The sequence below is a fragment of the Corvus hawaiiensis genome, chromosome 27 (genome assembly GCF_020740725.1).
Source record: "Corvus hawaiiensis isolate bCorHaw1 chromosome 27, bCorHaw1.pri.cur, whole genome shotgun sequence".
In the NCBI taxonomy this organism is placed as follows: domain Eukaryota; kingdom Metazoa; phylum Chordata; class Aves; order Passeriformes; family Corvidae; genus Corvus; species Corvus hawaiiensis.
This window is the reverse complement of record NC_063239.1, coordinates 3,053,046-3,079,211: the sequence shown is the minus strand read 5'-3', so window position 1 is coordinate 3,079,211 and position 26,166 is coordinate 3,053,046. Positions and strand designations below refer to the sequence as shown.

General features: G+C 50.0%; 2 protein-coding genes across 8 annotated transcripts in view; one reads left to right on the top strand and one right to left on the bottom strand.

Moving 5' to 3' along the window:
* Nucleotides 1-1,452: 1,452 nt before the first annotated feature.
* Nucleotides 1,453-7,562, bottom strand: LETM2 (leucine zipper and EF-hand containing transmembrane protein 2). Of its 3 annotated transcripts, none has more exons than XR_007200129.1 (10): nt 6,459-7,187; nt 6,190-6,333; nt 5,803-5,937; nt 5,218-5,421; nt 4,511-4,630; nt 4,015-4,125; nt 3,795-3,881; nt 3,011-3,085; nt 1,964-2,753; nt 1,453-1,689 (listed from the first exon to the last, which is right to left on the bottom strand). XR_007200129.1 is itself a non-coding variant. In XM_048287479.1 (10 exons), exons 1-10 carry the CDS (start codon nt 7,254-7,256, stop codon nt 2,703-2,705), a joined length of 1,410 nt encoding a protein of 469 aa, XP_048143436.1. In that variant the 5' UTR covers nt 7,257-7,562; the 3' UTR covers nt 1,453-2,702. The 3 variants fall into 3 exon arrangements, 2 of the variants coding, with proteins under 2 accessions (XP_048143436.1, XP_048143434.1); XM_048287479.1 differs by adding an exon at nt 7,210-7,562 and having other exon boundaries at nt 1,453-2,753; nt 6,459-6,894; XM_048287477.1 differs by having other exon boundaries at nt 1,453-2,753.
* Nucleotides 7,563-8,401: 839 nt separating this feature from the next.
* Nucleotides 8,402-26,166, top strand: part of NSD3 (nuclear receptor binding SET domain protein 3) — a 32,600-nt gene continuing 14,835 nt past the window's right edge. For 2 of the 5 annotated variants that reach the window (XM_048287269.1, XM_048287266.1), the window contains exons 1-8: nt 9,253-9,415; nt 15,032-15,759; nt 18,677-18,745; nt 19,202-19,361; nt 19,774-19,928; nt 20,194-20,700; nt 21,480-21,606; nt 24,845-24,945. In XM_048287269.1, the coding sequence (XP_048143226.1) occupies nt 15,076-15,759; nt 18,677-18,745; nt 19,202-19,361; nt 19,774-19,928; nt 20,194-20,700; nt 21,480-21,606; nt 24,845-24,945 (1,803 nt within the window). In that variant the 5' untranslated portion in view covers nt 9,253-9,415; nt 15,032-15,075. Of the gene's footprint in view, nt 8,425-9,251; nt 9,416-15,031; nt 15,760-18,676; nt 18,746-19,201; nt 19,362-19,773; nt 19,929-20,193; nt 20,701-21,479; nt 21,607-24,844; nt 24,946-26,166 lie in introns of those variants that run through there. The other 3 variants (XM_048287267.1, XM_048287270.1, XM_048287268.1) reach the window with 3 other exon arrangements.

Genomic DNA, 26,166 nt, shown 5'->3' with positions numbered 1-26,166 from the left:
TGGGACCATCCCTGGGGACACCTCGGGGACGTTGCCACCTGCACCCCATCCCCCTCCATGCAAGGTTTGACAATGCAGCCCTTGTCCTACATTACTTTAGGCCGGGATAAAGCTCCGTCTCCTTTGTTACACGTTTATAGCAGAGGCAGAAGGGCTGCAGGAATGTGGCGCTGGGATCCGGGAGCTGTAAATCCCAGCCTTTGTTGTGCTTGGGCCGCACTAAATCACTGCTTTTCCCTCTGAATACTAATCTCCTCCAAAAGTGCTGACCGGGGCATCTTTCCCCAGCAGCTTTCTGGGGAAGAGGCTGACGCAGGGCCCGGGGCTGGCGCTGGCACAGGAGACGGTCCCGACCAGCATCCAGCAGAAATCCCCGACTCCCGGCGCTGCCCGGCCCCGGCGCGGGGGGACGGACACGGGCGCCACAACCCCGGCTCCAGGCTGGAGCAGCGATAGCGGGAGGGTGCCCGGGGGAAGGATAAACAGCAGAGGAGCTGGTTCTCCAGGCTGAGGGGAGACTGGAAGGTGTTTGGCACCGGCGTGGCTGGAAAAGCTCTCCCCGCGCCAAAGCACACACGGCCTTGGATCTCCGCAGCGTTTCATTTGCCCAACGCTGCAGAACAGAATCCCGTGATTTATGGGGCTCCACGGGGGTCGTTTCCTCCCCTCGCTCGGAAGGTCATGAAGCAGGATTGCTGCCTCTCCCCTCAGTGTGCTTGCAGGGTACAGCGGTCCTGGGGAGGTGCCTGGGGTCCCGACGTGCCAGGCAGAGGTGAGACTCGGGCACGTCCCCCCGAGAGCCCTGCAGCAGCAGTGACCCGCGAGGGCTGGGGGAGGAGGGGATTTTTGATCTGAAAATGGGTTTGTTCAGAGGTGTGTAAGCGGCCCGGGGTCGCCTCGGGTTCATCCCCCTCTGCCTGCTCCAGGGCCCGGCTCCCCCGGGAGGAGGGAGGCTTTGCCACAGCCTGTGCTCTTCAAGCTGAACACGGGGTTGGGGCGGGTGGTCACCGCGGGAAATCCAAGGAAAAGCGAGTCCCAGCTTCCAGATCTTTCTAAATTGAAAGCACAGGAAGCAAATGGACACCGCCTGAGCCCTCACACACACCAGGGTGACGTGGCCATGCTGGTGCATGGCTGGAGGACGGGGACGTCGGAAGCACCAGAGCCCACCCAGAGTTCGCCCACGGAAGGGCGGTGCCCAGGTGATGTCCAGGCTCCCCGCCAGCCCCTCTTTGCTCTCCATCTGTGAAACCTCTTAGCAGAGGAATGTGCTGCTCCCTCGGCAGCCGGCACAGGCTGGCTCTGCCTTCATCCCGCCCAGGACACCCGCCAGCCTCCTCCTCTCCCTCCGCCGGTTTTGGGAGTAGGAGCAGTCACAGACTGGAACACCAGGCAGGAGGAGACGCCTTCCCTCATCATCACGCCAAGAGGCAGCAGTGACTCCACAGCAGCAACAGTGTTGTTGTTTTATTGAAATAACGTTTGCTCCCATTTATTAAACACAGATCCAGCACTGCAGACGGGCTGGATGAATAAGGAGAGGTTCAGGTACAGAGCTGAGGACACAGGACACCTGACAGCTGGCTCTGTGGTGCTGTAGGCGCCTGAGGCCTCAGGTATAAAGTGCTGCTCACACCTGACCTTGGAGAACTGGCTTTCAGTCGAGTTGTTCTAAAGGCCATCTGACATCTGGAAGAGAGATTCCATTCCTACTTAGCACCAAATCTAATTTTACTGTAAGTATAAATATACATATTTAAAATCCATAATGTGAGTAATTTCTGAGCATTTACATAGGACAGAGTAAAAAATTTAACAAATGCTAAAAACAACTTTTCAGTATCCTCTGAGAATCTGGCAAAAACTGAGTCATCACTGGAGCGTGTGAGGAGTCGCTTTGCCAAGTACGGAGAACACTTGGTGTGTATTCTGAGCCTGGTACAGATTAACCAAATCTCCATACCTAGGAAAGGTGTGCAGGTCCTGGGTTGCTCCCTCACATGACCCAGAGGGATCCTCGAAGTGCAAGTCTGCTTCTGTCACAGTGTGTGGCACCTGCACAGCACTCACTGGGGAAGCAAACACTCACAGGTGGAGGCAGTTCCTGTCACTGCTCCACTCCTGCCCAGCAAGGTCTAAAGTCCTTCTGATCAGTTCCACCACAGCACCAAGTGCTGCTCCCTCCTTCTTCCCCTGTGGTTGCCCTCCTCAGTAAAACTGTGGCCACATGGGTCGTTGTGGGCTGGTCACTGGTTAAACCACCCTAATCAGGACCAAGAGCCTGAGCTGTGACACTCAGGACAAGCTGCTGGCCCCTGGGTGTGTGGGGATGTTCCTGCAGAGGATTTCACACTGTGGAACAGGCTTTGCTGGACCCCCAGCCCAGCTTGTTCTGTGCACAGGCCATTCTGACATGAAAAGCTGCCTTTGCTAAGCACAAACACCTGCTCAGGAACAGCACAGACAGCAGCACCGTTATTAACGTATTTACACCGTAAGTTAAAAGTAGCAGGGCAAGGATCCAGTGCAAAAGAGAAGCTGGGACCATCCAGACAGCAGTGGCCTAGTTGCTAACAAGCTTGGGACAGAGAGGCCCATGAGGGCTACTGCCTCGTTGTGTAGAGCAGCCTCCTGGGAAATCCCTGTTCCATTTGCAGGAGGTGTGGAGACGGAAACTGCTCCCTCCCAGTGCTGGCTCCAGGTTAGGCTCCATTGGCACCGGCCTTGCTACTCTGGGATGCTTCCATTTTGGTCTAGGGGCAAGAGAAAAAGGCAGATTTTAGGCAGTACAAATGTCTCTTGAAATTCAGAATCTTTTCTGAAGGTGCCTTCCCATGTCATCTGTGGTATTTCTGTATTGAAAAGCCCTCAGTGCAGTTCTCATCCAGTTTCTCCAGCTGCTCCCTGAACTCAGTGTTCACAGTGTCCTGTACTACAAACTTCCAGTTTAGCTTTAAGCTGTGTGAAGAACAATCTCTTTTGCGAAGTGTAAGAACTCTGACAAGCTCACCTCTTGTGGGGGAGGCTTCACTGCCGCTTCTGAGAATGGCAATTTCTCTGTTGGTTGGGACACAAATTCTTCATTCTTTAAGGAAAAAGCAGCTGTAAGTCACAGAACCCTCTCAGAAAGGGCAAAACCCCACAGCCCCTTCTCCCTTCTGAGTCAGGCTGTTCCCCGCTCACTCTGTGAAAGCTGTGCTGGCATTTCCATTGTTTCCCCAGCACAATTTAACTATGTGGAAATATTTCTGGCAGTTGATACAATATTCTTTGATTCCTGCTGCTGCTTTTATCAGCTGGGACTAATCTAAGGAATTCACTGCAGCGTGATGCTGAGAACCATATGCTCTGGCTTTCTTACTCTAGATAACTGTGGCTCATTTTGTCCTGGACAACTGAGCCCAAATTCAGTAGGAGGGCTAAAAACAAGTCCTCTTTAGCTGGCTTCTCTGAGCTAAATGTACCTGGGCTGAGGTCTGAAGCAATTCAGGTTGGGAGTCCTCCTTGGCTCACACGTACCATGCCAGTACCATGGTACTGAAGAACCAGCTGTTCCAGCAACAGGACCAGTTGTGCCACAGCAGATCTCTGTTCCCTTCCTTTGCCTCTTCAGTCAGAACATGCAACTGTGAGGCTCTTGGGGGGAAACATCTACACAGTGCAGGAACAGACACTGCTCGTGCTCTGTGCCATGGTGTCAAAGACTGGTTTTGTCTAGCTTTGGAAAGGTTTGGTCACACTCAATTCCCAACGATTTCAGCACGTTTTCCTGCTTGCAGACTGCTATTTCTAACCTTTCTTCCCTGTACGACAGGGGCGGGATCCAGGAGGGTCTCCTGACCTTCAAGCACGGATGTCATCACTCCAGCAGCTTCACTTGTCTGCAGAAGAACACAGAGTCATAACTTCAGTCCACTTGTAGGATCAAAAAACAAGATTCCTGTCACAGTCATTCGTTTTTATAATGTAAAATGGTTGAGCTATTAACCTAGAAGTTTTATTCAAACAACTCACCTTGTTCTGTGGAATGGGAACAGATTGGGGCTTTATGTCTATTAAGTACAAGGCACGGGAAAGCAGGAGGAGAGAAGAAGGAACGTTCTCCTTTAAATGCAGATCCAGCCACTGTTGGAAGAGAACAGAAGGGAAAGTTATTTCATATTGGCTCTATGTGGGTATTTATTAATACAACACTCTTTGTCCTTAAAGCAATCTTGAGTTTGGCTAATACAGTTTTAATTTACCAAAATGAGAAGAAATGGGTCTGAGGAGTTTAGAATACACCCCACTTCACCTTGCTTCTAGCTGGCCCTGGTTCTATTTGGTTTTCTCTTCGGTCTGGGACATAATCTGGACCCTTCATGCCTTAGACCTCAGCTCTGCAGGTGAGGATCCAGCTTGAAACTTGTGCATGAATTCTGAGGAAGCTGTGCTTGCTGCACGTGACCACTGCCTGGAAACTGTCCTCCGAGGAACGTGGCCACACCAGCCCAGGCCGGGGCACACTCACCTGCCCGAGCTGCTCCTTCAGCTGCTCCTCAGAGAGCCCCAGTGACCGCATGCCTCTGGCCCTGCAGGCGCTCTGCAGCTCCGACACGCTCAGGCCACTGACCCCTTCCTTGGCAATCATCTGGAAAGAACAGCAACGTTCCCATGCAGGCACAGAGTAGCCAAGGCCCTGCTGCACCTGAGCAGGCTTCTGCAGGTCCCCAGTCCAATCTCCTGTTCAGAATTCAATTTTCCATTTGTGCTTTGAGCCTCTTTAGGGGATGGGGATTTCACAGCCTCCAGACAACCTCTTCCACTGTTTATCCACTCACTGATTTTAATTTTTTTCTTACCAAGTTGAAATTCCCCTTGCTGCAACTTATGGCCATTACATGTTGTCCCTCCACTCTGCACGTATAAATCTGGTTCCATTTTCCAAATAACCCCATTGCACATTGAAACATCCCTTTTTTGTACGTTAGCATGACTCCAAAATGAAATGTTCTAGTGCCAATATCTGCAGTGCCACCTTCGTTACAGCTCCCCAAAGACCACAAAGGCACAGGGAGATGAACTCTCATTCCATTTTCCTCTGGAATCTCTCAGGGGGAGGATCTGACTCCCATCAATATTAAACTCCTGCCCTGTGGAGGGTTTGTGGGCAGGGACACAAGCCTCGTGCAGAACCTGCAAGCACCAAGCAGTTCCTCGGTGCTGTTTCAGACTCACCTCGTCATCGGCCTTGATGTTGCGCAGCCGGAGCAGCAGCTGGAAGCGGAGCAGGTTGTTGGTGCCGATGGGCTGCAGCTCCAGCAGCTTGCACAGAGCCACCAACTGCGGCCGCTCCAGGTGCTCCAGGGTCAGCTCGTCCTCAAAGAGCTTGGAGAAGCGGACGATCTCCTGCGTGCTGGGCCGGTGGCCGCTGTGACGGATCTAAACAAAGGGACAAACCCAAACCTGAGCAGGATCACTGCTTGGGAATCGCTCCCCCCCTTCCCCTTCCTCACACTGGAACTCCTGTCTCTGATGGAAACGGGACGATGCAGTTAAAAGTCAAATGGAAACTGTTACTGAGTGGCCACTGGAAGTTTCACAGGGTGAAACTTGCACCCTTGCAGGATGGGAATTCCTGTGAGCACAGCTCTGACAGTAGGGTCAGCAGGGAGGCACCCGGGGAACAGCACCTGACAGGGCAGCTCTGTGCTGTCAAACATCTGCACAATCCTGGTACAAATCCCGTGTTCTCTGCCCAAACCAGCAGCACTAAAGGTGTGTCGCTGCTGTGGCTGCCATCCCCAGCACAGCCCATCCTACCTCGTGCAGGTAAGAAGAGAATTGTTTCCCTTGTCCTGTGTCTGCTTTGTTCCTTTTGGCCATCTCTACAATGGTCTCCCGCAGGAACTTGGCTAACTCCAGCTTTGCATTTAACTTCTTCTTCTGCTTTTCTTCCTTCATTTGGGAAATACAAAATTATAAATTAGAAAATATAATGCAGGAAATGGAATTGCTGTGCACATTCCTTCCGATCCCTGTCCATAGCACAACCTTCCAACTCTCCCACTCAGCTCAGGAATAGGCTGGGAATGCCTCACGCATTGGGTGAGGCTGATCCTCACTTCCAGCAGCAGACAGGGAACAGCAGCTCTGCACAGATGTTCTGAGGAGCTGTGGACACTCCACAACCTCAGACAGGACACAAACCTTTTTTGACTCTGTCTCAAACGTCGAGGGCAGCATTTCAGGGAAGAGCTTCAGGAACACAGGTAAGAGAAACTCCATGAAGGGGACAATGACAAACACCAGGAAGGGAACCAGCCGGAAGAGATCTGCACAAGTTCTCAGCAACTGTACGGAGAAGAGCACAGCGGAGATTACCCAGAGATTATCACCCAGCCAGACACAAAAAATGTGTCCAAAGAAGGGGTTAAGCCTCTTACTGCATCACTTTATCCATGTGTTGTGGCACTTACCCTTCGCCTCTCCCTCCTGGTGAGCACCTGCCCGTGGAGCAGCCTCCACACCATCCTGGCAGCCACCTTGGTGTCAATCCAGAGCAGGTGGAATCCATCGTAGTAATGCTTCAGCTCATCCACAACTTTTTGTCGCAAGGACTTTTTTCCTGCAGGAGCCTCTGCGATCTGTTTTGTCAGAATTTTAGCTCCCTGGGTTCCAGGATTTCGGTGGGGCGGGGATGCACCTGGGAGCTGCTGCCGTGGGCAGGTGGAAGTGTGCAAGGTGTGGGCAGGTGAGCGAGGCAGGGCAGCGCCCAGGCAGGCACGGCGTGGCCAGGGATGGCTTTTGGAGTCTCTTGAAGTCCAGGCTAACTGGGAATCCACCAGCTGGACAAGAGCAGTGGCTGGAGAGTACAGAGGGCTGGCATGCGCCAGGAGCTGGGAGCCTCTGAAACTGGAGAGTTGTGTCAGTAAGAACAGTGCAGCGAGGCCAAAGTACCGAGGCATCGCACCCGAATAGACACTCTCAGCACCAAATCAACCTCGTGAAATTCATTTTGTGGCTGAGATTCTGATCCTTCAGCAACGGGTGAAATACTGAGAACTTCTCCCGTGCCAGTGACTCATCTCCTGGGGAAGAACCACCCAAGCCTCCGCAGCGTCTCCCGGAAGCCCTTTTACCAAGGAACGGGGTAAACCGAGCCGAAACAAGCCCCGAGAGGTTCCTCCCCACCCGCAGGCGGAGCACGCGCGGGGGCTGCGGCCGTACCTGGCCCTGGCCGCGGCCAGGAGCGCGCTGCAGCCGCGGGCAGCCATGGCGCTGCGGAGCGGGGCCGCCGGCACCTCACCCCCGGCAGCGGCGGGGGGCGGCGGCGGCTCCGGGGGGCGGCGGGGGCGGCCGGGGCCCGGCCGGACCCATCCCCGACCCGGTGCCGGGCGCGGCCGGGCCGGACCGGGGGCTCCCACGGGTCCTCGGCTGAGCTGGTCGGGCTGCGCTGCCCTTCTCCGCTCCCTGTCCTCGGCCCAGTCCCGGTGATCTCGATCCCTGTCCCGGTCGCCCCAATCCCCTGACCGTGATCCCGATCCCGGTCCCGGAACCGATTCGCCGGCGGCCGCACTCCTCCCGCCCCTCCCACCCGTCCCGTCGTGCCCCGCGCGCGCCGCTCTGACCCGCCGCCGCTCTGTGGTATCTGAGCCGTGACGCCTTCGGGCCGCGCCGCACCGCCTCGACATCAGCCAATCAGAAGTCAGAATCCCGGTCCTGCTGGAGTTCCGCCCAATGGGAGCAGAGTGGGGCGGGGCTTGACCCGAGGAGCCCTCGGGAAAAGCCACTGATTGGGTGCGAGAACGGTGGCGGCGCGCAGGCGGTGACGTCACGGGCCGGTGCGTGACGCCATCGCGAGACGGGGGCGTTGCGCATGACGTCATGCGGGTGGGAGGCGCTCGGGAGCGGCCCTGGGGGCCGTGAGGCCTCGGGGGAGCCGCAGCGGGGCCGCACGGGGCGCACCCACCGCTCCCCGCCACGGGGCTTTAAAGCGCACCCAGGCTCAGCCCCCACCATGGGCAGGGACACCTTCCGCTATCCCCGTCCAGCCTGGCTTTGGACACTTCCAGGGATGGGGCAGCCGCAGCCTCCCTGAGCAGCCTGTGCCAGGGCCTCCCCACCCTCACAGGGAAGAGTTTTTCCCAAGATTGCTCTGGCAGTGGAAGCCGTTCCCGCTTGTCCTGTCGCTCCAGGCCCAGGTCAATAGTCTCTCTCCATACAATGCCCACATATAGCACAGAGCTCCTGTGAGCGGCTCTGTGTGTGACGGGACACAGCAGAGCAGAAACTCCTCTGTGTTCTGGGAACAGCTTTGCATGGAATGAGGTGTCAGAGGGGAGATTGAAGCCCTGACGTGTGAGACAAACACCCCAGTCCTGTGTGTCTGAGGAGCGGATGGAACACACTGACAGCCGGAGAAACATTCTCAGCAGATGACAGGTGACTTGATCCCTTGAAATCATTTTAAGGTCCCTTCCAACCCGAGCGATTCTGAAATTCCATGAAATACTACCTAGTTTTGAGAGACTAGGGGGAAAAAACCATTTTGTTGCCCCAGTGATAAAAGGGTGTGGAACTCTTTGGCTAATGGATGCCCAAACAGTATTTTTAAAAGTAGAAAATAAAATGGGATAAGATGGGTGAATAAACGGACAGAGCTCCTGAGTCTGCTGCCAGAGCTCCCAGTACAAAACTTGGATTTAAACACGTTTAGATTATGTCTCTAAAACAGTTTTTCCTGTGGGAATGAGGGGAGACAGTCGTGTTCCCGAGGAGACTGATCTACGGATGTTCTGTGCTGTGCAAGGGCCTTTAGGAAGGTCCCTAAAGTGAGGAGCAGAATCACTTTTTAGATTTCCTTTACTACAGCTATTCCCAGACCATCCTCTTGTCTCTCTTGTCCGAGGAGCCCAGCAGTGGACGCGGACCCGGCCCACTCCTCTCTTCTGCCCGGGTCCCCTTGGGGGTCACCCCAACGCCACCCCCGACCGAACTACATCTCCCGTGGTGCCTCGCGGCGGGCACCGCCCGAGCGGCCAATGGGTGATGGCGGCGCGTGCGCGCGCGGCTGCGCAGTGCGGCGGCGGCGGCGGGGGGCGGGCGGAGGCGGAGGCGCTCGGCGGGGCCGCACCGGCACAGCCGCTCCAGCGCCGCCGCCGCCAGCGCCTCCCTCGGCCGCCGACCCGCCGGGCCCGCCGGGCCCCGCCAGCGCCTCCCTCGGCCGCGGCGGGCGCTGGGGGCGGGCGGCCTCCCCGGGGCGGAGCCGGCGCCAGCGGCGGGGGCGCGGAAATCGAGGCCGGGGCTCCGTCGCGGCCTTGCTGGTGCTGCGGGAGGAGGAGGTGGAGGCCCCGCGCCGCCCCCGCCGCCGCCGCCTTTGTCTGCGCGGGGCCGGGCGGACGCGGCGGGGCCGTGAGAATGGAACTGACTGAAGGTGAGCGCGGGGCCGCGGCGGCCCCGGGGTGGAGGGGCCGCGGCCGCCATGTTGCTGCGGGAGCTGCGGCGGCACCGGGGCGGCCGGGCCGGGCCGGGCCGGGCCCACTCCGGGCAGGGCAGACCGCGGGTTCGGCCGCGCTCGGCGCCGTGACGCGGGACCCCCGGCCGGCTCCGCGCTCCCCGCTCCGGCCCCGCGGCTCTCACCGGGGCCGAGCCCCGACCTGCTGCGGGCGAGAACCTCGGGGTTTCACCCGAGCGGAGCCGTCGGTGTCACCGTGCCGCGGCCTCCCCAGCCCGAGGAAAAGGCTTTTATTGCGCGCGGGAAGAGCTGCGCATCAGCGAAGGGTTTGTTGTTGCTCCGATGTTATTTTTTTGCGGTACTGTTGCGTTGTGCTGCACTTTGTTGTGGTCTCGCAGTGCTTTCATTTCGCTGTCAATACACTCCGTCGTTTCAGTGCAATTTGTTGTTAAGTCTTAACGATAACATAGTTCTGTAGATACTAACTAGCCCAAAGGGCAATATTAAGTAGCCAGTAGTTACAGTTGAAGGAAAAATTGTATCGTGTTTTGATAACTGTTTAGGTCTTTCAGTGACCTTTTGCAGAGATGCACAGTGAATGCTTTGGTAGTTAGATTTTTTTTTTTAAATTAATTATTTTTATGAACTGCTTGAAAAGATTTTGTTCCAAAACCTGAGCACGTGCTTTATGAAGGTACAGGGTAAGAGTGGAGGATGGTGGTCAAAGACTGTATGTTTTGTTTAATACAAACATATTTTGCATTTTCCAGTTTCGCGACTTTGCCTGAGCTTGAGGTGGTTCGTGTGACACACGTTGTGGTTCTTGCCCTGGTTGTGATACGTGACTGCCTGTCACGACGTTACTGTGTTTGGTATTGCCAGAGATCTGACTTCTGGCTTCATGTCGGGACCAGCCCATGACCTTTCCTGAAGATCCAAAGATTTTGCTCCATGTTTCCTGTTTGAATCCTGTGGCTCTCTAACCAAATGAGTCTCTGAGCTCCTTTTTCAGACAAAACCCTTTTCTCTGCTGTCCAAGTTGTTTCTTTCCACAGCACCGTGGGAAACTCCTTCCAAATGCCCTTATCAAACCCAGGTAGAGACGTGACTGTTTTTTCTGGCATTCAGAAACCAAACACAAAACACCTTTGCAAAGGTGCTCAGGGAAGCAGCCTCACCTCAATTCTTTAAAGTTTGTCAAGAGGCCTCTGATTCACCACTGCTGTCTGCCAGGAGGAACAGCTCAGTCCAGCTGGAGTCAGGAAAATCCACAGGCCGGGTTTCCTGTTAAAGACTCACGTGCAGGTGAAAATTTGGAGTTGTCTTAACGTGTGCAAACAGAGCTTTGCCTGGGGGATTTTTTGTTAAGGACATGAAGAGAAGAACGGGACAAAGCAGATTGTGCAGACTGAATGCAGGGATTAGTAGAAACAATTGTTTTATTTTATTTCAGTCTGCAGTTCGTACAGTTCTGATCTGCCTGGATGATGTTCCAGGTGAAAAAGGTGTCCCTCTGGGTCATGGGTAAAGTGACTAGAAACTGTGGGTGTGCTCAGCTCTGGAGAGGAGTGAGATGCAGGAGTGTGTGTGTGAACTGCAGGCTTAAGGTTTTGAGAGGTCAGGAATGATTGCATCACTTCAGACACCCGGCCTGTCAAGCCAGGCGGCTCTGTCTGTCTGTCTAACACCTGCAGTAGTGAAGAGCTACTGAGAGCAGTTGCTGCATTGGTTGGATACTTGAGGGGCCCAGCACCAGTGCAGGTTGGATACTTCGGAACGAAACAGCACAGAAAATGGCAGTAAACATCTGTGGGGTAAGGAGGGGTTGGTAGGATGTGAGCAGAGCTTTGAATCTCTCTGATTTAGGTCTGTGTGGACAGGAACTGGGTTGGTATTTGTACATAAAGATGTCCTGGAACTTCTGCTTTTGAGCCTGTTGATAGAAAGCCCAGCTCAGGCTGACAAGGCAGTGACACCATTCTGAGCACACACGGCTGACTCACAGCAGTGCTTCCAGCTCCCTTAGGGAGCCAGCAAGCCAGGTCCTGTCTCACAGCAAACTTTCCATCCATAAACCACCTTACCTCTGACTGTGCTAACCCCATGTGGGGATTGTCAACAGAAAAAGGTGGAAAAAGGTTTTGTGAAACTTCTGTTTGAAATATGTGTATGCTAGACTTTTATCAGTAGCTCCTGTATCTCTCCCTGCTGTGGCCACAGCCAGCCTCAGCCAAACCTACAGAACTCCCTGGTTCGGAAGAAGAAAAGCTGTGATCACATGGGATTGGAATTGTGTGAGAATCTGAGGTCAGTTGTTATTTAGTCTAATGCAGCATGGAAGCAAGATTTGAGAACTTTAAGTCTTGTTTTCTGAGAGCAAAGTTGAAAAATACTCATGTTAAAACTGGCTTTAGATAACTGCAGTTGTTGGTGAAAACGTGAACCTGGAGGATCCATAATCTGTGCAAAACCTTGCCCTCACTGAGCACTCACTCTTGGAGTGGAACTGATTTTTTGAGTTATGCTCAGTTGAGCTGAGAAGCTTGGGATGGGAACTGAAACAGTGTTCACTTAAGAAAGATTTCTACTAGGCTGACCTGCCTTATTCTGTATGGCTTGTATTTTTTCATTTACCTTTTCCTCTGGTACTTTGAATTGTGACTCTCCCATGGACAACAGGAAAATATTTGCTGAAGGTGTGTAGAGTCCCAGTGTTTTTAAATGGCCTTGTGTCTACCCTGGGAAAGGACTAGAACAGAATGGCGGACACTCACTTTTAAAGAGGAAACTCTTTCTCTCATTAGGAAATTCACTTGCACTTTTGAAAGTGCTGATTTCAAGTTGTTTGCAGCCTGTGAAGTGCCCATTTCCTATAAACCTTGAAATGATGAAACTGTTTCTTTATCTGTTGATTGCCAGTGTTGTATCACTGTATCACAGTGTTGTGCAGGATCTGTTCTAGCTCATGTTTGGAATTAAAATTGTGCCGCTCACGGGAGGCTCACAGGGTGGGTTAATAGAGTAATCACTAGCATAGTGAGAAGAATTCATTCTGGAATACATTTCTGCAAGATCAGCTGGAAATCCCGTTGCCCTGTGGTTTGGGTGGTGTTGCTGTGCGGCAGGGATGGCTCTCTTCGGTGACAGTGGGGTGTTCTTCAGGCACGTACACAAAGTGATCCTTCCTTAGGCTTGGATGTTGAGATTCCTGTGTGCTTAGGATTCCTCGTTGTGTTCTGTTACTGTGGGTCACTGCAGGGCCTGTCCTCTCACTGTAAGCCTGCCCAGATGCCACTTCACTGGGCAGCATCTGGGGACTGATCCACTGATGCAGAATTTTGGGCAAGGAGGAGGGTGGGAAAGTCTGGGTGTGTTAACAGTGATGACAGTGAGAGACTGGGCAGGAAGGAGCTGGCAGTAATGTCAGTGCTGTGGGAGAGCAGAGAACAGCCTCAAATGCTTTGGGGCTGCTGAGAGCAGTTCTGTGGAGCCCTGACCCTGGTTCTCAGCCTGCACAGAATTACTGAGGCACGAATTTGGGATGGGGTGTCCCAGCTGTGCAGAACAGGCTGGCACCCAGGCTGAGTGACACAGGTGAGCTCCAGAACTAATGAAAAAGAAAGAAATCATAACTATTCTTTCACTGGTAGCTCCTAAATCCAGTGTAAATGCAGTGCTTTGAAGTTCATTAAGCCACACTTCTGTCATGTAACAAAACAAAGCACAATGGCAGCCACCACTGCAGAGCCTGCGGGAGCTGCATCGGCAGCTGGGACTGTGCCCTTCCAGCTGTGGATGTTCCTGAAGTGCTGCCACAGCTTCCCAAGAGTTCTTTTCAAGTATTCAGAAGAAAAAGAAGATTTAACCTGGTTTTAGTAAAAAATAAAGCCCAGCCTAGTGTGAGAATCTGCTGTTTGCTCTTCAGTTTGGCAGATGCAAAGTAACAATTTGGTGGTAAATAGTACAAACAGTCCCACTTCCTCTTCCCAGAACAGGGGTGGTTTGGGGTTTCTGATCTTGCTGTACAATCCCACGTGCTGCTCCTCAGATCTGTGCCCCCTGACAGTGGCAGGTGTGTTGGTTTGCTGGCTGATGTGCAGAGCTGTAGAGGAAGGGACGGTTTCATGGCCCCGAGGTTTGAAAGTTCCTGCAATGAGAAAATTCTGCTGCAGAGCCTTGTGCTGTTACTGCCCTGAATTGCTTAATTATGGTGACAAACGTGCCTGAGTCGATCTCACAGGGCAGTGAAAATAAGACAAACATCAATTTAATCTGGGTGTGAAGGTCATCCAAAAGCATCACCCCAAACATCCAGCACAAATCCGATCAAGTTCTTGTTCCTGTTGGAACTTTGGTTACTTTTTGCAGTCTTGGAGGAGGGAAGTTCTCAGTGTTAGGAAAGCTCTTAGCTAAGGTATTGAGAAGCATTGCTTTGGGAGGGTGAGAATTTCATGTGGGCAGGGTTTAATTGAGGTTCCTATTCGAAGAAGTGTCTGTGGGATGCATTAATGTCATTTCAAACCCGGACCAAAAGGGCACAGTAACCCGCCTGCGTGCCCACACAGGCAGAACAAATACCATGGGGCCGTGTTTGCTTTGGAAGGGCTGAACTAACCTTGTGGGAAGCAAACTGGTGTTTCTTACCTGCAGGTCAGGTCACTGTGTGTTGCTTCTTGTTGAACATTGAGCTGCTTACGTGAATGGCAAAGCCTTCTCTGAGCCTGCTGTTCAGTTTTGGATGTCTAATACTGATTTAGTCTGGTTTTGGTGTTTTAATATGCACTGGAAAGCTGAAGGTGTGTATGCCAGTGCTCAGCTGGAATCTCATTCAGTGAGTAACCTCAGGGTTTGGGGGTCTGTTGGTGCTGAGGCTCAGACCCATGCAGCGCTTAATATTAAAATAAGGTGTGAGGGGCAGGAGAATAACCCTGCTCACACAGCTGCTGAGAGCCAGTGCATGCCAGCTGTACTCTGCTTCTCAGGCGAGGGTGGAGGTTGGGAAGCCCCCTCTGAGGCTGCTGCAGGGCACTGGTTTCTCAGTGGCCAAGGTGGAATGACCCACTTGCTTTCATTGTGCTGTTGTTCAGAGCATCCCATGGCTCAGGGCCCTGCTCTCCTAAGGGCTGCTCATGTCTTGAATTTTGGCAAGAAGGTAGGGAGGCAGGAGGAGAGGTTTCTTGTTTGTTGTTCTTGTTGTTTGTTCTTCTGTGGTGTTCCTGGGTCATGCAGTTTACAGTGACTGTGTCAGGAGAACTTGGTATCTCTTATATGCTGCAGGGTGAAATGCTGTCCAGCTGTTTGGGGTTGGAGTAACCCTTCCTCCTGCATGACTAGGGCTTATAGTTCTTAAGCACTTGTAGGTGCTTCTGATATTTTTTGAAATGTCTTGGAAAGGAAGACATTTGCCATATGAAAGACACTTCAGTAGCCCTTTGTAAAGGCTCAGTAACACCAGTCTAAATCCAGGCGAGGGTGGCTGCTGAATAGAGAGGGGGAAATTGGTCTTGAGATCCCTTTTTTCCTCAACTGTTTAATTTGCTTAATTACTGTCTTTTAATTTACACTGACTTCTTATTTCCCTTCCCCTGCCTCTAGGCCCTATGAGAAAAAGGGAAAGCTAAGGATGCTGGAGCAGAACAATGGATTTCTCTTTCTCTTTCATGCAAGGGATCATGGGAAACACAATTCAGCAACCACCTCAACTCATTGACTCCGCCAACATCCGCCAAGAGGAGGCCTTTGATGGCAGCAGTGACATTGCTGAGGATGGGGGCCGGACGCCGTACGAGGCCGCGCTGCAGCAAGGCTTCCAGTACCCCACGCCCACGGCAGAGGAGCTGCCCCCCCTCACCAACGGGTATCCCCCGGCCATCAGCATGTACGAACCCCAAGCCAAATACCAGACGTACGCTCAGTATCCCAATGGATCGGCCAATGGCTTTGGAACAGTCAGGAACTTCAGTCCCCCGGAGTATTACCAAATGGAGAACTCTAACGCGAGGCCGCATGAAGTTCTGGAAAAACCTTCCCCTCCCCAGCCGCCACCTCCACCACCACCTTCAGCTCCACAAGTGGGGATTCCAAAGAAGACTGGCTCACCAGAGATCAAACTCAAAATAACCAAAACTATCCAGAACGGCAGGGAATTGTTTGAGTCCTCCCTGTGTGGGGACCTGTTGAATGAAGTCCAAGCGAGGGAGTACGCTAAGGCAAAACATGAAGGGAGGAAAGAGAAAAGGAAAAAAAGTAGCAAGCATGACTCTTCCCGATCGGAAGAGCGCAAGTCGCACAAAATTCCAAAATTAGAACCAGAGGAGCAAAATGTAAGTGGAATGGTAATTTCAGCCATCTGTACACCTGGTATTGTTGATGGAGAGCTTGTCCAGCAGGGTTTGTCCTTGTTCTGGCTGTGTGCGCTCTGAGTCACCAGGCTTTAGTTACTTGTCACAGCCTCAGGATGAAGTTGCCGGGAGCTGTGTCTGTAGGACAACACAATGCTGGTTAAAAGGCTCATATGAAAAATAAATTTTAGAAAGGGTCTTATTTATTACTGTTTTTTAAATATTATTTAGTGTTATAGCATGTTTAGAGTTTGCTGCACTCCGGCCAGTGTTGAAGATGGAACTTCTGGATAAAAGCTCACACGTTCCTAAAATTGCCTCTCAAAATAGTGCTGGATTGTTGAGTGGAAGGTCAGGTTACTTGGGATATTCAGCAGTGAAATATTTAATTGATCTTTGAAGGATATTTAAAATACTGTGATTTACAAAACCCAGGAGCTGTGTAGCATAGGTAGAACCAGTAAAAATGAGTATTCTAAATCAGCAGGGGAATGAGAAGTACCAGCTGACACAGCACATTTTGGAAAGATTTAGTATTGCTGTCTGTTCCCATTTATGTCAGATTTTGTATGATATTGTCCATATCCAGAGGATGTACATCAGGTGGTGGTAACTGAGATTCCGGGAAGCAAAGACCCAGATTACGTTGCTGCCCCCTCATTCTTTTTCTTTCAGTTTCATAAGCCACTCCAGTACTTCTGTTTCCTTTTCTCATGCTTGTTACTGCCGCCTCTGTGGTGCTGGTTTCTGCCTCTCCCAGTTGAGAGAATGGGTGGCAGAGAGGCTGGTAAGTGCCAGGAATGGGGAAGTTGCTGTATCTGGCCAGGACAGAAATTGCCCAGTGCAGGCTGGGCTGGGCTGTTACAGAATGTAGCTGGGCTTCTTGTAAAGTCTGTGAAAGCCCTTGGTGCTTTCAGGGAGAAGATCCTGTCCTGCAGGGATCAGCTCTGATCTAGTAGAGTGGGTTCTGTGCCCCATGGAGGTGCTGTTGGAGCCCCTGTGAGGTGGCTGTAGGAGCTGCTGTGTCCTGCTGGCACTCCCTGAGCAGTGTCTCCATTGCACTGTACCAACTTTCTGGCCTCTTCTCCAGACTCCATCACCCCCACATCAGGCTGTCAGTTTGTTTCCCCTCTTACCAGTGACTCCTGTTCTGCTCCTGAAGCTTCAGATCTGCCTGTCCCTCTGGCTCTGTTACCTGCTTACCGCGAGAATGGAATCTTCTGTCTCACAGACTGAACTTGCATCTTGAATTCCAAGTTCCTAGTCGTATGTGTCATCCAGAGTTCACCAGAAATCTTGGTCTTGCTGTTGTCCTCCTTGTTGCTTCCATTTCCCTTTCTAAAGGTGGTGTTGCAATTAATGTTTCGTGTTACCCAGCCCTGTTTCAGACACGGCCTGCTCTGACAGAAACAGGATTTTGTGCTGGTGGTTTTCGGTATGAGTTTGCCAGGGCAGTCTCAGGTCCATCCTCCCATCGCTTTGCCTTCCTCTGCACAATTTCATCTTCATGTATGTTCATCATGTACGCTTTTGTCATCTTCAGTGTTAATGGTGTGAGACTTGTGACTTGGGATCGTCTTCATAGGAACAAGCAACTTTTTGTACAACTATGCTTGTTTTATAGTTTTACACTCAACAAGGCTGCGGCAAGTCGGATGATCTGCTAGTTGTTCCTTGTTCTGGCACTGTAATCTCAGTGGGAATCCACTGACTATGAGGGTATGCCCATACTGGAGAGCCTGATTTGAAGTTGAAATGTTGTGAATACACGGATGAACGTCAAGCTCTGAATCCTTGTTTTAAGAATCAGCCTCTCTGCTCGGTAGTTATGTTCTGTGAGGAACTGGGAGTTTGCAGTGTGTGAACTCAGCTTGACTCTTCTGGCAGAGGGGAGGTTTCACTAACTCCCTGTAGTGAAGGAAAGGCAGGAATCAGTGCTGTGCTTCCTGCAGTACAGGGAGGAAGGATTTCTGCACAGCAGATAGCAATGTGATCAGTCTTAAATGGTGGTTATGTACACAGCTCCAAATGAGACACTGGGCCATGCCACCCCTGACCTGAGCTGCTCTGTCCCTTTCCTTGTGTCCCCGGCTCTCTGGAGCACACAGCATGGACTGATGTGGGGTCTGTGCTTGGAGTGGCCTGCAAATAATGGGGATTGTCTGCATTATTAGTTTCTCACTGCTTGTGTCTGACGGCTCCTTTTGCTGCTCTTTGAGTCCTTTGACTTCCGACTTCTCTGCTGCAGGAAAAGCAAGTGTGTGGGATCTGTCTCCTGAGATAGTTCCCAGCCAACCCTTATCTCAGCCCGTCCCCTCACACTGTCTGGCATGGCCACCCCACGTCAGTGTCAGCTTCTGGTTGGGGCTGATTCTGCTCTGTGTTCCAGACATGTTTGATCCTCCAAATATATTTGTCAACTCTGTGCAATTTAACATCGATTTTACAATGATCATGTTGTGTATTTAACATGATTTATGTACTGCTGTTCTTGCAGATAACTGGTGTACAGTGAGACTCACCGCATTACTATGGATAGCCTCACATGGGGTTCTCTGGTTTTTGGAAATTGTGTATTATTTTAGGTGGAAAGTTATTTGGATTCACTGTTTCTAAATGTATGTTCTTCTGCCACCTGTTACAGGAGAACGTAGTTATAGTCAGGTGCAATCGTAATGTAAATAGCGTAGGGGAAACCAGGTATTTCTTTACTGTGATGTTACTATGTTAATTGAGTACAAGGAGCAGTCATATTCCTGTTTTCTGGGTTCTTGGTTGCCTTTCTCTGCGAATTATTTTTTTCTGCCTGGTTTCACTATTATCTTCTGTTGTTTTACTGTCCCCTTACCTTGTTTGTGTTTGTTTTCCTTTTTTCTCTTCATTGTTACCCATTTCCTAGAGACCAAACGAGAGGCTTAGCACACTCTCTGAGAGACCAAGAGAAGATGCAGTGCTGGAGGAAGCCCCGGTTAGTACATACACCAATTAACGCTTTTGGAACATACAGAATGTTACTATTTTTGGACTGTTTCTTCCATTGCTTCTTTTAATTTGTCTGATAAATCAGTTGTCATTTCTTTTAAACTCTTACTAATCATTACTGCATCAATGCATCTCTTATTGTACTGGATTTATTGCTTTATTTTATCCTAAAAGCATTATTTCTAATCAACTTAGGAAGCAGAATCGTTTTGGGGGGGTGACAGTTGCTCTTTTGCATCTTGGTTTGTCAGTGATGTTACGTAAATCCCAGCTGTGTGCAGCTCATTTCTGTCATGTTTCTGAGAAATGTTTTTCTCATCTTGGATTATCAAACCTCAGGGATATCTGAGAGAACAACAACAACAAGTCCCTGTGGATGGTGTGTCATCTCCAAGTGCTCTAAATCCTCTCCTGTGGCTTTAATCTGGTGTTTCCTTTGCAGGTCCAGCAGCTCTTGCCATCCCTTCCAACGCAGGTCACCCACGACGTCAAGTTCCAGGTTGGGGATCTCGTTTGGTCCAAGGTGGGGACGTACCCGTGGTGGCCTTGCATGGTGTCGTGTGATCCACAGCTTGACGTGCATACCAAAATTAATACAAGAGGTGAGGGAAGAAGCTCTTTGCCAGAGTGTCAGGTGTCTGTAGATGTTCCTTTATTAAAAATATCTTAGTTCTGAACTGCCTTTGCGGGGTGAATTCTGCTGTGTGTGTGCTGAGCAGGACAGTCCTGACTCGCACAGAACTAGTACCTGGTACGTGACCTCTGCAGGTGGGCCTGTGGGAATGGGCTTGTGCACAGGCGTTTCTGCTTTTCTCAAGTCAGTGTGAGAGTGTTCGGTGCGGGCAGGGTGTACTGAGCTTCCATCTTAAACTGTTCTGGATCTGGCCTGTTGTATTTCTGCACTTGAGCCAGGTACCTCCACTTGCAGGAATGGAGCGTTGGGGAGGAGGAAAGCGTAAGCTGAACAGGCAGAGCAGTGTTGATACAACTGCTGACTGGTGTTCTCCCTTTCAGGTGCCCGGGAATACCACGTCCAGTTCTTCAGCAACCAGCCGGAGCGGGCCTGGGTGCACGAGAAGCGCGTTCGGGAGTACCAAGGGCACAAACAATATGAGCAGTTACTGGCTGAGGCAGCCAAGCAAGCCAGCAACCACTCCGAAAAACAGAAGGTACAGGGGCACTGGGGGGATCATCTCTGTAAGGGAGATGCTCTGGGGCTGGTCTAGAACTCTGCAGGGCTTTACCCTGAGAAGGACTGGCTGCATCTTGCTGGCAGGGAATTCAGTGTCCACATTCAGTGTCAAAAATACCCTGTAAATGGAGAGCAGACTTCAATCTGCTGCCTGAGAGATGTAGAGACCCTCAGGATTGTGTTTTAAGTGCTGTAGTGGCAAAATCTTCAGTGTCTTCAACTGCTTGTCTTTGTCCCTTAAGATTCGCAAGCCCCGGCCGCAGAGGGAGCGAGCCCAGTGGGACATTGGCATTGCCCACGCCGAGAAGGCGCTGAAAATGACCCGGGAAGAGAGGATAGAACAGTACACCTTCATTTACGTAGACCAAGAGCCAGAGGAGGCTTTGGCCAAAGCCAAAAAGACTGCTGCTTCCAAATCGGAGGCCAAGAAGAACCGCCGGCCGAAGCCGGTGCCGAACGCGCAGCCGGAACACGCCAGCGTGGCGGCAGGGTCGTCACCTTCCAGCGCCGAGGCGCGGAGGCAGGGCCAGCGGAGGCAGTCCAGCGTGGAGGAGGAGGAGGCACCGCCCGTGAAAATCGCATGGAAAACAGCTGCAGCTAGGAAGTCCCTACCAGCTTCGATAACCATGCACAACTTGGATCTGCAAAAGTGTAACATGTCTCCAGTTGTTAAAATTGAACAGGTTTTTGCCCTTCAGAATGCTGCTGGGGATGGAAAACTCATCGATCAGTTTGTTTATTCCACCAAGGTACGTGCTTGGCACAGTGACCCCTCTTTTGCTCTTGAGTTATCCCGAGCCTGCCTTACTGGGGAGCTCGAACTGTGTCCACCAAGCTTTCACACCATCCATGTTCCTTTCGTTGGAGAGATTAACAGACAGCTGTGACAACAGAACCTTTCAGTGCACTGAACCCCACTTTCAGTGCAGCTCTGGCAGTAGCTATTTTGCTGGTGGCAGAGCAGCTCCCTACAGGTGGCCATATTTTTGTTTGTAACACATTAAAAATATTAAAGCTGTTTTAACTTCAGCTTCCTAGTTGAAATAATCCAAAAATTCGTGATAAAATCAGTGGTTTTGTGGGAAACAGATGACAAAATTGTTAATAATGTACTAAAAAGTAATAACTACATTTTGTGTAACAGACTTTTAAATTGAGTTCTGCCTCTGAGCTTCCTTCAGGTGCACAGCAGCTTCCCACAGTCAGTGTAAGGAAAAGGCTTAGGACTATTTCTCAGCCTCCTTCTTCTGCCTCTCTACCTGGAGAGTGTTTATTTCATCCTAAGCCCTATAGAGAAGGTAATGTTTAGAAAAGTCACTGGAATTGTTTTTTCCTTGTGTGTAAGGGGAGATCGAGAGGGGTGGAAAGTTCTGCAGGGAAGTAACTCCGTAGTAGATTAATCCTGTTTATGTGTTGGGTTGGAGAGCATTGATTGTTTCTGTTCTGAGATTCAGGGGCAGGTTTATTACCTGGTAGCAACACACATTTATATCAGGGGAAGACAATCTTTTCCTTTTTTCTTTTTAAGGGAGTTGGTAACAAAACAGAAATAAGCATCAAAGGACAAGAGAAACTTAATTCTTCATCAGCTCAGAGAAGTGAAAAAGCAGTGGTGCAAAACGTGTCCTCTCCTGAGACAACTTCTGGGGCAGCAGGTAGGGAAACTGCACTCCTGGTCTGAACCTGAGCCCTCAGCATGAAAATTCAAATACCAAACCCAGCATTTTCTCATTACTTAAAAATTATTATTAACATCTTTCTGTTTACATAATAATTATAGTGAGCATGGCTAATGTTACACATGCTGAGCCAACATACACAGCATGGCTGTGGGGTGGGATTGGTGGTTTGGCCTCTGCATCTTACAGCCTGAGCCAACATACTCGAGGGGTGATGTCCTGTGCAGAGCAGACAGCAAGTTGGTTTAGAAGACAACACAGTGGATGTGTGTTAGCAAGGTATTGCCATGGCTTTTGGCCCCAAATGTAAAATACAAGAACTGTCATGAAAGGAAAAGAGTCAGGAAGTGGCACATTTCAGTAGGGAATGTCTGATTCAGGATGGAAACTCCCTAGCCTTTGTTGTTGCGTTCTTGCATGGCCTGTTAAAGAACAGGGATTTTAAAAAAACCACTTTAACTAACTTCATCGACCAGGGGAGGTGGTGCTTGCCTTCTGAAGCTGTCTCAGGGGCCGCATCATAAAGCAGTGAGTTTTGAAGTATCAGGTCTGAGGGAAAAGAACCACTGAAGCAAATAATGGAACCTGGGCCTGAAATGGGAAAACCTTGAATGAGCTATTTGAATCTCATAATGTTGCCAGGCGTCACTTCTGCTTTAACTATCCATCTGTTTGATTATTTCTCCCTTTCCAAACATGAAGTGAATGAGAACCAGAGTCAGAAATCTCAGTGGTCAGCATCCATGAGTCCTCTGCAAACGCATTTCAGGTTCTGTCCGTGTGCAGTGTTTAGGCAGGGTTATTTGATACGCTGGTTTATGGAGCGTGTTTGGGACTGCAGCACACAGGCCAGGTACTCCAGATTTCCTGGTGTGAATGAGGTTTCCCCTGCTGTTGGCAGTGGTGGTTCTTTCCAGCTGTGGTTGCTGTGGATACTTGAATTGCCTTGCAGCGGGAGAGGCCATCGCTGTTCTGCTTCTCTCACCTGGGGTCTAAAGGCTTCAGCTTCCCTATGGCTCTTCAAGACGTAGGGGGTGAGAATTCTGAGCCTCTCTTTTTTCGTTTTCTTAGGCTTTTTGGATACGTAACACTCCACCTGCTAACACCCTGTAAGTGCCTGAGCTTTCCTGCAGTGCACGCTCCAAACAGTCACTCTCAAAGCCATTTCCAAAGTCCAGTTATTGGTCCCCTCTTGTGGTACATAACTGCCAAGTCCTTTTTTCAAATGTAAGGTCACCGGAACTTCAGAATCCCTTTACGGTAAAGTATTTCCCAGGCTGAGCCTGGGAGTCCTTATTGATAACCTGCAGTTAGATTCACAGAATTCAATAATGCCGGGAAGATAATTCTGTTTGAAATCTGCTACTGCAAGAGCAGCCCTGAGAATCCCTGGTGCCTCTGGTCTGCAGACACTGAACTAGGACTTATCTCCAGCAAGGTGGAGGGCTGGTCCAACATCTGTCCTGAAACTTTGGATGAAAATATGCCTGAAGATAGAATAGGAGCATTGTGAAGGTGATGGCTGGATCCTTGGAGAGCGGGAAGAGGAGAACTGCCCGTTGCAGTGATCAGTGTTGCCGTCAGCCAACATTAGGCACTCCAGTTCTGGAGTTCTCTGATCCAGGGCTTGATCTTATTTCCTTCAGCAGGGCAGCACAAGGAGAAAATCCATTCTTGGTTTACGTAACTGTTGGTCACATCTGCTCAAATTTACCTGAAGCTGGTTCAGGGGATTTTGGTCACACAGCAAAGTGACAAAAGATGTTGCCCAGCTCTGATGTGGAGACCCACTGCAGCTGTGGGAGTCCCTCAAGGGATGGGGCCTATTGGAACCAGAAGTTACACGTGGATGGACATGATGGATGTTGACCTGAGTCATTAACTTCTAAATTATTAATAACTAACTGCTATTATTCATTAATTAATGTGCTGTAAAAGTTTTTTCCCTTGAAGAACAACAATTTTTTCCCCTCAGAAATCCAATTATTGTAACATGATAACTTTTCCAGCTGGATAGTTCAGTTACTGAGACACTCCTGAGCCATGCAGCCATGGGAAAAATGCTCATCCAATGGATCAAGAGGAATTTTAATTTTTTTCTCCAAAGTCCTTTGCAAGGCTGTGTTTCAGTCTGGTTCAAGCCTGTGTGTGTCTCTAGATACGTGATCTCCTGACAAGACCAGGCAGGTTTACAGCTCCTAACAGTACATCTGGCTGGCACAGTCAGCTCCCAAATGTTTGCAGTTTTGCTTGGAAGAAAACAAAGTATTTCACAGTTGTGTCTTCTTAGGTGAAACCTCCCAGACTGAAAACCCAGAATAATGCTTCCCAGCAGGTGTTTGTAAATCCTTGGGTGCCAGTTTCCTGTCAGCTCTGAGTGTGTGCTTATTCCAACAGCTGCCCATGGTGTTGAGTATCGTGTCCATGGTTCTCGATATGCCTGTTTGGGAGGTGCTGGAGCACAGAAAGGTCTTTTGATTTTGCCAGCCGTAGTTGCCAAAAACCCAGTAGCTCCCTCTTCTTCTGTTGAAATGTCACGATATCCTTCATTAATCTGAGTTTGTTTTGTATGGTAATACTTTAAAAACTTGTTTTTCACATTCATTAATGACGATAACACATCGTGGTCGATGCTTCTGTTTGCACTGAGGTTTTTCTTCACCTTGAAACCTTCAGGTGAGCATTGAGGTCTGGTGTGGCTGCAGGTGGTGCAGCGGGGGGCTGGCTGTAGTTGTGTGACAGAGGCCGTCACCCCACAGAGGGGGGCACAGAACTGGTGTTTTGGGGGAGATCCTGAAGCTGTGCTTTGCATCCGAAATTTCTAGTTTGTTTTTGTTCAAGGAGTTGGTTGTGGCTACCTTCCCAAAACACCAAAGATGGACTGTTTGGTTCAAAATTAACCAAGTGAAGACTGTGCCTGAGAGGTGTATTATGGATTGTGGAAATCTGTTTGCCCTAAGCTGAGGTCCAGCCTTTTGTTCCACTCTGTTCCTGGTGTCTGTTTTCTGAAGCTGATCTGTCTCTGGAATCAGAATGTGTGTCTGCAGCCACAGCACCAGCTGGTCAATAGCTTGGAACTGAATTTAAAAATAAAACATTCAAAAGAGGACAAAGTCTTGGTTTCATTCCTTTACCTGTTGGTTTGGTGTTGCACATCTTGGTGTTCCTCAGAAATACAAGGAATCATGTAATGGAAACCTTTTTCCTTCTTCAGGTTCTGTAGAAAAGAAGCAACAGAGAAGATCGATTCGAACCCGCTCCGAGTCTGAGAAATCCACCGAAGTTGTGCCAAAGAAGAAGATCAAAAAGGAGCAGGTTGGCTTCCTCCATGTAGAGAGTTAAAATATATCGTATTCATAAATGTTGTGGCTTATATTGGTGCCTTTTTATTTTTCTCCATTTTTCCCCATCGGGTTTCGGTTTGGACTATCCTCCATGAAATCCCCCTGTCAATGCCATTGCTGTGACTCTGCTACTGGCATCTTCTCAGTATCAGTCAGGCTATGGAAGTGGGAACGCAGTGATGGATGACTCCTAATGAACCTGCCATGTTTCCTTTGAGATTTCTGTTCTGAGCAAAATGGGTTTGTTTCAGTGATTTCTCTTGGATGGAATTGCCACCAGGTTCCTTCCTTTGGCTCTTGATTTAGCTGCTGGTTTGTGTTGAGGTTTTGTTTTTCAAATGAAGTTAGAGTGATTAATTTGACCACTTCTGAAAATGGACTTCAAGGATGATTTCACTTAAAGATGAATAGTCAGACTTTCATGTTGGCAGACATCAGCAAAACAGTTCTGGGATATACCATTTTTTCCTGAAATAGTTCTAACGTGTACAGGGCATTCCTTTAATCTGGATGTCAGATAGACAAATGTTGTTGCTTTAAAAAAAAATTAATGATAAGAAATTTCTGCATGGAAATGAGTAGCAGAGTGCAGTGGATGGACAGAAATATTAAAACCTGCATACACTTTTAACAAGTTTGTCAAAGTTGTTGGTTCTTCTCCTTGCATGGTTGATTTTTCCTTCAAGGGCCTCTGTCTGAAAGCTGAGAATTTTATATAAATGTTTCATAGTTTAGCTTTTCCCAATGAGAATTTTTAAAGAGGGACAGTCAGGATGAAGATTTACGGACCCATATGGGAAGGGGAAAAAATATTTTTATCTCTTTAATTTATTCTTTGCCCTTTGCGCTTTGTTTTGCACTTCTTCACTTCAGAGACTGAAAGTGAACCCACTTCCTTTTTCTGGGTGTTTTTTCCTTATTTTTCCTTTGATGCTGCAGCATTTCTGCACTGCTGTGCAGCAGAGGGGTGCTCCAGCTCGAGGCAGTTTCTTGCTGAAACTTTAAAGCGTTTTAAATATTGGGTGTGTGACACCCGATGTGGTCCATGGAGCCTCTTGGCATGAGGTGTTGCAGCCTCCCCTGTTCAAAAGAGTTATTTTATGTTTGTAAAGGTTTCTTAATTTAACAAAGGTATAAGAACCAACAAGATGAACTTCATGGATGCCAGGTAGCTTCATGTGCTTCTCTTACC